A 10,764-nucleotide genomic window follows, 5' to 3' on the forward strand; every position below is an offset into this window, starting at 1 on the left:
GCGGCGCCCACGCTCACAAGGAGCAATTTGGCCACAATGCGCGATGTTGATAATTTGAGTGCCGCGACGCGCGGGGCAGCGGGCCCAGAAATGCGCGTGTTGGCCGGTTGGGGGCTCTATCTCGCACGGTCTACTGTACACACCGTTTTCGACAAGCTGGGTATGCCAGCGCCCTGGCCAAGGTCATTCGTGTCACGTGGCAGACAGTTAACCTTGGATGAGGACGGGGAGGGTGGAAGTGCTACCAGCGATTCATTCAAAAGTAGCTCCCATGATGTCGCACGACCAAGCTAACACACTTCTTGGTCTCTGGCACAGTGTATTTACATTAAAACTGTGTTTATCGTCCCTACCGTTTGATTGAAGCGCTCGCAATGAACGTGTGCACTATCTCCCATGTATGCACGCACACCACGGCCTCTGATTTGTCGCACCGTAGTAAGTTGCCGTTTCAACCAGAAGAGGGCAACAGGCGGAGACGCAAGCTGCGGACTCCTCGCGTCCGCGGATCGTCGCGTTGGTGTTTTTGCCTTCAGGTACCGCTTAAGCGCTATGCCACAATCAGGTTAGAGCAGCAGCCCTGGCAACAAAAGGCGCTTGCAAGACCGGGCAAGTCGACGCGCAAAGCCTCCCTAGGTACCACACACTAGGTATATTGGAGAATCAACCAGCAATCCCTTATGTACCTCTTTGATGTTATCAGGGTCTAAGTCGCCGTTGATAGGCTGAGGGTGATGTCTACTCTGCACATTTGCAGCCGATATGGCGCAAGGTCGTCAGGCTGGGTATCGGCGGACTTTGATGTTTCCCAGTCGGGCATTTCGATGTCCTGATGCACCGAACTTGATTTTTCAGGCTCGGAGGCGGGGGGAGTCTCCCGAGCGCGCCATGTCTTTCTTTTTGTCCCTCGTCGGCCTCGAAGCGAGCACCGAACCCCTCCATCGCGAACCTCCCGCAAAATCAAATCAAACGGTGGATGTCTGTGCGAGGGCAAAGGAAAAGAAGGAAGTCGGTGGTTGGTTGGTCGGCGATGAGCTTGGAAATCACCGAGGCACAGACATCCACCGGGGAAGGGACCGCTGTCTGTTAGACGAGGGAAAGAGGACCGACGCGCTCGGTGGGCGGCGGAAGGACATGGAAGGCGGATACTTTTGCTAACCTGTGGCCCGCTGCCCTGCCTCTAGGTCTACGAGCCTTTCCAGGTTATTGGCCTGGACCAGGTCTCGGACGTTGATATCCGCGTCCGCGTCACCGGTGGTGGTCACACCTCGCAAGGTACGGAAACTGCACCGTCTAAGGAGATGATTCAGGCAAACAGGAAAACGCGGGACCCAAGTTTCTAACTTGATTACTCTTCCTACGCGCAGTTTACGCCGTCCGCCAAGCCATCGCCAAATCGATCGTTGCCTACTACCAAAAGTATGTTGATGAGCACAGCAAGAACCTGCTCGAGCAGACCCTGACACAGTACGACCGCACCTTGCTGGTCGCCGATGACCGCTATCTTCTCCGCCGCCACCTATCCTTCGCCCAGCCGCGTTTGTGCTTGTCCTTCTTACGGCTTTTACGGTATTACACCCTTTTGCGATCCAGCATTTTCCGGATCGTGCCGACGACCGTGCTCCTTTCTGCCGCCGTCGGTCGCGGCGCCCGCAAGATGACGCCCGGCGAAAGCGCCGCGTCCACGACAACGCCGCCCTGGAAAAACCTCCCGGGAAAAATCTGGCTTATAATTATCGACGAGCTCGACTGCGAAAGCTCGCCCGAGGCCAAGGCCGCAATCGCAGCGCTCAGGACACTCGAGTCCCCTCCGTTCTTATCGCCATGGCTCGCACTCGGGCCCAGACGGCCGCCTAAAAGCGGCCCCCATCGCCGGCGCCAAAAGAATCAAGGTAATAATCTCTCGCGGCGGTGACGACCGTGGCCTACCTCAGTGTCGTCAACCACGAGTGCCGCGTCTTCCAACAGGGCTTCATCTCGCAGGGACGGTCTGCCTGGTCGCGGGTTTTACAAATACGTCGCCTTGTGCCCGGCCATAAAAAACGGGTGAGTTTCGCGATAGTTCACATCCGTTGGGGGAGGTCGCTGATACGTCTTTTTTCTTTAGGCTATGCTGCCGTCATGCTTCCCGGGCATACAGAGGGCGTGATGTCGAGCGCTTCCCGTCCACGCCCGTATTCCCCGCCGGGGCGTTCCTCGACCTTTCCTGGCCCAGGAACCGGTCGGCGCGGCCTGGAACGAGGGGCTCAGCGCCCTTCAACGTGACGTTCCTCATCTTCAAGTGGGACTTGCTCGGCTACGCCGCCGCCCTTTCGTCTAGTGACTGCACACGGTCTGGGAGATGCGCCCGCTCGGCTACGTCGCGACGGCTGAGACGTGGCGGGCTGCCCTGTCTGTGCCGGAGTCGTTGGCCCTACTGGGACCTGGCGCCATGTAACCGGGGACGTGATACTGGAACGAAGAGGGCATTGCGGGGCTAAGCAGGATGGAGGAAGCGACGCAAAGAGAAATTAAAGGCAAGTTCTCGGCACCGTCTACGCAGGCCAGTACTACTCGTAGCGAAGGTACTCGATCCACGTAAACAGCGTATCCTGGTCTGCCCGGTTCTTTTTGCAGCACGAATGGAAGCTTGAAGCCATGTGTCGAGCTTGCGGCAAACCTCGTCGGTAGTCTCTGCCTCTCAATCTGCTCTATTTACTTACATACGTCTCGGAAAACTATTATAAACATGCCATCAATAAAAGAAACACCAGGATATCTCGAGCTAAATTTCCTCTAATTAACCCGATACCATTTCTTGCCATTCCAATACAGCATGGCTTGTTGCGTTTCGTCCCAATACTCCCACCTCGCCATGCCCGCATTCCATTCACAACCAGCATCGTTCCCTTCTGCTCCTCCTGAGCTAGGTGCCTTGTTTTTGGTTTTCTTTTTGCTGGGGCGTGCAGGTCCAGCCTTATGGTGATCTTCTGCAATGTGGGGTTCTGATGGTGGACTTCGTGAATTCCTAGGGCGCTTAGAATGGGATCCGTGACCACGGGCGGGGGGGTGGCTCGATGACGGGAAGCTCGAGGCAAAACTTGACGTGAAGCTCGTCTCGACGCTTGCCTCCAGGTCTTGGAGAGTGTCAAACGGCACGGGTGACTGGCTGTCGTCTTGCTGATCGCCGTCATCATCGACAAGATATTGGGGAAAACGCGGTTCTTTGTGAATGGCTTGGCGCGGAGTGTGGTCGTCAACACCAACAAAGCTCTGTTGCGGATGCGGACCAGACGCTTCCTCATGGACGTCGAGTGTTGAAGGGAACTCGTCACAGTCCACGAATGTATCAGGACTCGAGCCTTCATCCTGCTGTATCACCGTTGTGCCTGCTGCTGCTGAGTCTCTCTCACCAGGTTGCCGTGCTCTTTCGTTTGCTGCTCGGATAAAGCTGTCCCGGTACTGCTTCGCCACGTCGCGGGCGTTCCTGAACGCGGTGGCGCCTTGGACGAAGGTCTCACGACTGTGCGTTATCGCATAAGACCCTGCTTGAGCCATGTGGTACTCCGGGCGTCCTCCGGGAGTGGTCGGCTCGGTCATGTGGTGCGTGTATAGCTGAAGAGTCCCGGTCCCGCCGTGGTAGGTCGAGCTGAATGTGTAGGGTCTCCCATCGTAGACAGGCTCGTCATTGCCGTAGTTCTGCAGGCTGTGTATGCCGCGTGCTCCAATCGCCCCGTCGTAGCGTGCTTGTCTCTGCATCACGGCTGCAGACCCATCCGGTCCCTTGATTTCTGTGAAGAAGTTCGGAACAAGGGGCTTGTCCTCCGTGGTCGACGGGACGATGTGGTGGCTGAGCTCGCCGCGGATGCATGGATTGAGGTCTTCGGGATGTGCGCCGTAGTAGAGGTCTGGCTTGGCCCGCGCTATACAGCCGTCCGTAAGTGGGTCGAGATTTCCAAACACCGTATCTCTGGCGCATGGGTGGTCGGCGCGCCGAACGCCGGCGATGGTGGGGATCACATTAGCTTTGACAGCCTCCTCGTCCTTGGCTTCGAGGGTAGCGTTTTCGAATTCCTCAAATGCGCTATCAGAGAATTTTGACGGCGATAGCGAGGGCCTTGGGACTGTCAGTGCCTCCGTTATATCCCTTCGGTCGTCCTCCCTTGGCTTTCGCGATTTGCGCAGTGGGTGAATGGAATGGTCGGTCAAATGCTGGTCGAACGCAGGGTGATAGACTGTGATGGATTTTTTGGATTTGTTCGTTCCCGATGCCGACGTAAAAGTTGTTGGATTGGTGGACGCAGTCGCCCTTCCTCGTGGGGAGCTCATGTCGCAGGCTGGTCGGTGGCCGATCGGTTCGGGGTACCCTCGAAGGTCGCACAAATCTGGGCCGCCGTTACTTGCAAATCGAGCAAGCGCTCGTGTGATTGGCACGAGGTCTGGCGCTCCGAAGCGCCGCAGCACACGGTACGTTGGAGGTGGAAAGGAGAGTCGCGTGTTCCGCCTTTCGAGCTCGTCTAAAGCGTCGACGATCAGTGGAATCTTGGAGAGTCGGTCCCAGAATTCGGGCGGATGTCGCCAAGTGACAAGATAATTGTCGGGATCTCTGTCGTCCTGTCGTCTTTTCTTCGGTGGCGGGTCTCGTGAGGGCTCGTCGGCGCGTCGTCTTTTTCCGTTCTGCGGTGTCGCCATGACTGGCCATCAGCGCAGACTGAGGATTAAGAGAAAGGGACATTTGAGGGGGGTATTTAGGTCTGGGAAGGCCTTCGAGAACAGCCTGACTGCGTAGGAACGATTGGGTAGGAGCGATTGTGTAGGAGCGCGGCATGGGCGCGCGTTTGATCCGGGGTGGTGTCGGCCAACCTTTAGCCGCCAATGTCAAAGAAGAACTGGGGTGGTGGTCAGCTCGGAGGAGAACTTCCCCGCGTGCGATTTGCAGGGTTGTAGGATACCCCGCAGCCAATAGACCTGCCACAGGGAAGCAATCCTTGAGCAAGTGAAAGAGGCAGGTGCTCCGGAAAAAGAACCCTAGCACACTTTGGTACGGTTGCACAAGCGCACTTCTAAAAAGGATGAACGGAAATGAGAGCGCAAAAATAATGTACAGAGGAGGCGGACTACGTGGCCGCCTAACGAACGGCGCTGTCGAATACGCGGGTGGCGCGGTAGAATCTGGTGGCGGGAATTCTGTGCAATTGCGAAACAGAAACACCGGTCGTAGGATGGAGTGTGATGTTGGTATTGGCGCAATAACCGCAGCAACAACATAGCTCGAGTTGGAAATCAATCGACCCACACGAGCCAAAAGCCGCGCAACTTCTGCGTTTCCGCCATTTAGGGTTCCACCGTCGTAGCCTTGCCCCGAAGTCCCTCCGACATTGACGTCCATTGAAGGGCGGCTGCCAGCACCGCGCCATCGCGAGCCCACATAGGTCAGCATTAATCCAACCAATCATAGCCCTCCCTCTACTTTTCCCGATTCAAAAAAGATGACCGCCCCACAAATACAACCGCACGGACCAGTGGCGGAGCCACAGGACGTGCCACGACCCACCGCCATCGTTTTGTGACCTCATGTCTGAGTACCTTTCTGGATGCCTTCAGTTAAAATATCGGAGGGCTTCCGGCGAGCAAGTTCGGACACTAGAGGACAGAAACGAGGACAACGTAGGCCGAAATCCTGAAAAAAGGTCCGTGGCTGAGACGGCGAACAGACAGAAATGACGGCAACATATTATTTAATAACTTGAGCGTCAGTGAAGCACCACCGAGCACCCGTGCGTTCCTGACATCAATGTGGTGTGAAATAACAAAGGCCCAACAGCACAGGGCATTCCCTGCCGGCTGGTCTCGCATGGTTTGCTCTGACACGCAGGAACGAATTTGGGCACTGTCTTGCGCCCGCTCCATGCCCCGCTCCATACTCTACGGAGAACATTCAGATTCCCGTCGCTTTTGATTGCAGTACATAGGTAGGGGATAGTACCCGTGAGCCAAACTGGTGGACAAAATTAAATGCACACCAGAGGTACCAAGCAAAAGAACATGCACAGGTTTCCGGGGGACCCCTCGCCCACGGCCACCCCGGCCGCCCTGCTGCCTTGCACCACGCCCGCAAGTCGCCCGCACCAGCCGTACAGGCCTGCCCCCGTCTCGTAGACGCGAGATGGCACGGGACCTCGATTGTGGTGGTATACGCTTGCGGCGGCGGCGGGCGCGCTCGGCAGGCGCAACCTCGATCTCGGTCTCGGGCGCATGTGGACCACCATGGACACTGATGTCGTTGTGGTTCCTTCATGTAGGGGTAGGTAGCGAGGTGCATAGGTACCTAGGTACCTAGGCCCTCCAGCCCCTGAACTTTACTTTCGCCAGCCGGGCACAGGGCGGGTCTCAAGATCCCTCCCGCCCGGCCTCACAATTCTCCCCGGCACTTTGCCGACCGACCGCACTACTACCACCCGCAGCGCTTACACAGTACAATGCCCGGGCGTTGTTTACGCCCTCCTACTGCCGATTGCCTGCTCACCAACAAGGGGCGCCGGAATGCGGCCCGAGCTCCGCGTGCCTTCGGGTTGTATTTGTTAGCCGCCGAATAGCAGCACTATGACCTGGTGTATATAGCTTAGGTAGCGCTAACACGTCATATGCCCCCCTAGGAGGCAGGGGCTGGTAGATCGCGGCTAGGCTGTTAAGTATTCTCCTCCCTCTGTCTCTCTGTCTCTCTCCTCGGGTGGAATACTACGGGGCAAGAAGAAAACTAAATAATCGATACAAGCTGAAGATTTCCGGGATCCCAAAGCTGTCCCTCCATCATGCCATCAATATAGGCCGGGCCCAGGATGGTCCACAAGTTTGGATCCGTCCCTTGCGGTCTCAGGATCATTGGTCGGTCGACGCCGCTGAGTACGAAGATGGCGTCTCCCTCCCGTATTGACATGTTTGCGGAGCCCAAGAATCCGCGCTTGGTGACAAAGAGCTGCCGGTCGGCATTGTGCATCCATATGGCATGATTCAAATCCGACGCTTTGGGGCACATCTTTAGCGCACATAGCGTCTGCCACTCCTCCTCGTCCTGGCCGCTCGTCATCATGAAGCGGAACCAAGAGCGGAGCCGATGCTCTTTGAAATCCTTCCGACGTTCGAGCCTCCAGTTTGCTTCCATAAAGGCGCCGGACCTGTCCTGCCTCTTGTCTATCAGGTGCATCCACGCATACATGGCGGCGGGCGGATAGCACGCTTGCTGGCGGAGGGTGAGGACCTTTTTCAGTGCGCGCACCACGCCTTCGCACGAGGAGCCGTACGTCACCCACAGGGTGTCAATGTGCTTTTCAAAGAGTTCATTCCATTCCCGATAGGCCCGGACGGTTTGGAGAAACCCCCACTCGAGACTGACCAAGTCGCCGTCCTCGACGAGGGCTGGATCTCCCGAGGGCTGCCAGATGGTGGTCGTGGTTTTCTCCTTGATCGTGTCGACGAGGACGCCGACCGTCCGCAGCACACGGCCGTCGATGCTGAAGTGGAAATCTGGCACCAAGCCGGACGAAGCTCTCAGGCCGCTCGAGGCCCAGTTGTCTCCCATCCGATAAGGGCCACCATAGTCGGGAACCCAACTTGGCTGTCTCGGGATCGTTGCCGATGTCGCGGTGTTGTTGCTTCCCGCGACGAGATTTAGAAGGCTCAGCGAGTTTGTTGCTTGGCAGGCTTCCCTGGTAAATTCCAAGTAGACCTGTTCCTTGGTCTTGTTATAGTCGACCTCGGATAACCTGATGCCGAGTCGCTCCAGGACGCCGTATAGCCCGTAAATCCGGTCCTTTGGTTCGGTGACGTGGCAGGCACGGCAGCGAAACAGGAGCAGATCGAGTGAGGGTTCAGAACGGGAGAACGCCCTGCGGTCGAGATGGCACGTCACCAGATACGCCCAGGTCGTATAGTTGTAGATGTACGTATCCTCCTGGTAGAGCTTGTGCGAGGAGGAGAAGTCGAGGAGGGCGATGGCCAGGCAGTCCATCGGCATCTCGAACCTACCGCAGTTGACGAGTAGCGGGCACATGGAGGACCACGATGAGTCGGGGGCGAGGACGGACTCCTGGATGGTCCAGACACGTCGCCACCAGCTGCGGTGCAACATGTCGAGGAAGTAGGGTGTGTGGCCTCGGGCTTATATATTGTTAGCTTGTTTCCCCGTACTACGGCTCCGAGCACAAGTCGGGATGCTCACCTGCGATGATGCCATGAAGGCGTCTTGTCAACCAAGTCTTTGCTGGTTCGGGGAAGCACGAGCAGCACCAAAACAGCCACACGTAGCTGAAGACGAGCCCGGTTCCCTCGGTGGGGAGGCCGAGCCAGACGTTCACCAGGTATGCGCGCCCGTAAATCTCCGTCATCAGAGGAACCTGGATGGCTTTCTCCTCGGGGGACCCCTGGTTGATACAAATGGCGTCGATCCAAATAAATAGTCGGGCATGCCTCAACATGTGGCGTAGTATATCCTCGCAGTTTTTCGTGATTGCCAGCTTCTTGCCGCCGCACAGGATGTAGCGGTCGAAGCTCTGGCCGTCCCAGCTGTAAGAAATCGCCCGGTACGAGGAGATGAGACTTGGCTTGTTTAGGGGAACAAGGAGCAGATCGCATTCGATGACGCTGCTTCGCAAGCCTGAGACGCTTGGCTGCTTGAGCTGCAGGATCCGAATGTGCCGCTCACTAGGGAGCGAGACATATGTGTAGGCCTCTTGCGGAAGATCCCCTTTGGCGCGTGGGAGGTAGTCATCCATGGGTTCGCCAGCGGCCGAGTCGCGGTTCCAGCGGAACGAGAGCTGATAGGCAATGTTGTAGGTGGCTCTGTACAGGACTAGCACGGCGGTGAAAACTCCGTCCAGCACAGGCAGCAGTAACCCCAAGCACCACGCGAGGAGCCGAAGGCCGCCAACAAGCAGCTGGTAGGAAGCATTTTCCATCTGATCCCCAGCCATCTTGGCAGTTTGAGGTGGTTTGCAACTTACATAGGTGGTGAACCCAAGATCGTGGGACAAAAGAACAGGGCTGGGTGCGTGGGTCGTAGAGTCCTAGATTCGAAGGGTTTGGGTCGACGACCCTGTTTCCGAAGAATCTTCCTCGGCACCAGAGACGAGGCTCCACGGGATTCCCCGTCGGTGATGCCCCGAAAGAGATTTCGAGGCGTTCGGGCCAGGCTGAGCGGCTGAATCAATCTTTCCCTCCCCCGGCGGCGCCAACCTGGAAAAGGGGTCTGATGCCCCATCGGGGATTCGGTTCCTTTCAAAAGGGCTCTCCTTGCTACGGCTCTACACGCCTCGCGAGGAACCCAACCCCACCCTCCATCGCCGTTCGCGACCGCTCACCCCCCTATTAGAAGCCGATTCGGCCGTTCCGAGAATTTGGGTTTGATCGGCAACAATGGATCAAGTGCTCTTCTACCACCAAACACCTGGCTCATTCAACCCCAACACCATTGTGCGCAACTGCTGGGTGTCGATCTTCCATGCACTGCTGATGCGGTTTGTTTGGCGGGCAGGATTCATCGAGTCCGTGGTGGCATTCAGCTTCATGCGGCCCGTCCATTCTACCCACCTGCTCGGCCTGTTGGTGGTGGAAATGTCCGGCATTGACCCTCACGACCAAGCCGAGCTGATGCGAAGCCCGCCAGACCTGGACAAGGCTATTGTCGCCCTGTCCTCGTACGTCGGTACACTCACCGCCCTCCGCCTGCTCAGCATTGTTGCTTCGCTCGTCTTGATGGCCATCTCCTTCGCCTGGCGCCACATCGTCCTTTTAGTGGTCGCTCTGGTGTCGATGGCTGTGTTTGAAGGAGCCGCCCAGCTTCTCGGCGGGTTCCTTTTTTTTCTCGCCGCATCTATCGGCCCGGCTGTCGGCCTGGCTGTCATTTCTCTTCCCCCCCGGATCGTGGCTTCGGCCACTTCAGTGTGCAGTTGGCTTGGGCGCTCGGTGGCGAGGAGCGGGATTCTGCAAAGAGCCCTCAGCAAAACGCCATACCATGAGCTCCCTGCTTTTGAATACTCGCCCATCGACCCTGCCAAGCAAGTTCGACTTTTGGAAATTGAAAGAGCCATACCTTTTCCAATTCCCCGGGCCAGGTTGATCACCTACGACATCGGCAATCTACCACCATTCGAAGCCGTCTCCCTCTGCAAATCCGTGCGACCCAGCGCCGCGTGCCCTATCATCCTGAACGATAAAAAGGGGCTCGTCGACGGGCAGGTTGATGCGCTCCTCAGCCACCTGGGGCGCATGCTCAGGAAAAGAGTGGTTTGGATTCAGCCCATTTGCGCCGACGATACGGACCGACAAGAGCGGGCGTCGGAGTCTGTTCATACGAGCATCATGTACCGCGAGGCATTCCGGGTCCTTGTGTGGATGGGCGAGGGGCGCCCGGTTGACGCAGCGGCGGGACTCATCATAGGGTTGGTACAGATTCTGTGGAAGGCTGGTATGGAGCATGCCATCGCCTACTTTGGTAGTCTCTCCCGAAAACCTTTGGCCAATTGTCCCAATCGGGTTAGTCAGCATTTTGGCACCAGCTCAGGCTCGCGTCACCCTTGCTCACCCCCGCTCAGTGATGCTCAGGGATAAAATCACCACGACACCACCTCCTTCCCACACCAACGCGCACCCATGGCACATTCACGGCCAACATCGCTTCGACCTTCCCCACGATCTTGTCGACGACCCTATTCCAGGCGTACTCCCGCCATGGACGAGAATGCCGCCGCCGCCGCGCTGCCAGGAGAGGGGCCCAGCCCAGATTGGCCA

General features: G+C 57.4%; 4 protein-coding genes across 4 annotated transcripts; 1 reads left to right on the forward strand and 3 right to left on the reverse strand.

Annotated features, from left to right (window-relative positions):
• Nucleotides 1-1,030: 1,030 nt before the first annotated feature.
• On the forward strand, nucleotides 1,031-1,896 carry GGTG_13557 (hypothetical protein; the record flags this gene model as incomplete). Its single annotated transcript, XM_009231468.1, has 4 exons — nucleotides 1,031-1,081; nucleotides 1,185-1,275; nucleotides 1,368-1,538; nucleotides 1,886-1,896. The coding sequence occupies 4 exons, from the start codon at nucleotides 1,031-1,033 to the stop codon at nucleotides 1,894-1,896; spliced, it is 324 nt and encodes a 107-aa protein (XP_009229732.1).
• A 717-nt stretch (nucleotides 1,897-2,613) lies between these two features.
• Nucleotides 2,614-5,325, reverse strand: GGTG_13558 (hypothetical protein). Its single transcript, XM_009231469.1, has one exon. The coding sequence runs from the start codon at nucleotides 4,669-4,671 to the stop codon at nucleotides 2,776-2,778; it is 1,896 nt and encodes a 631-aa protein (XP_009229733.1). The 5' UTR covers nucleotides 4,672-5,325; the 3' UTR covers nucleotides 2,614-2,775.
• A 665-nt stretch (nucleotides 5,326-5,990) lies between these two features.
• Nucleotides 5,991-6,248, reverse strand: GGTG_13559 (hypothetical protein; the record flags this gene model as incomplete). The annotated part of the gene is made up of 1 exon (XM_009231470.1): nucleotides 5,991-6,248. The coding sequence occupies one exon, from the start codon at nucleotides 6,246-6,248 to the stop codon at nucleotides 5,991-5,993; it is 258 nt and encodes an 85-aa protein (XP_009229734.1).
• Nucleotides 6,249-6,514: 266 nt separating this feature from the next.
• GGTG_13560 (hypothetical protein) lies at nucleotides 6,515-10,469 on the reverse strand. The gene is made up of 3 exons (XM_009231471.1): nucleotides 10,067-10,469; nucleotides 8,198-9,957; nucleotides 6,515-8,136 (listed from the first exon to the last, which is right to left on the reverse strand). Exons 2-3 carry the CDS (start codon nucleotides 8,946-8,948, stop codon nucleotides 6,737-6,739), a joined length of 2,151 nt encoding a protein of 716 aa, XP_009229735.1. The 5' UTR covers nucleotides 8,949-9,957; nucleotides 10,067-10,469; the 3' UTR covers nucleotides 6,515-6,736.
• Between the last annotated feature and the right edge of the window lie 295 nt (nucleotides 10,470-10,764).

This window comes from Gaeumannomyces tritici, assembly GCF_000145635.1.
Source record: "Gaeumannomyces tritici R3-111a-1 unplaced genomic scaffold supercont2.16, whole genome shotgun sequence".
NCBI classification, from domain to species: domain Eukaryota; kingdom Fungi; phylum Ascomycota; class Sordariomycetes; order Magnaporthales; family Magnaporthaceae; genus Gaeumannomyces; species Gaeumannomyces tritici.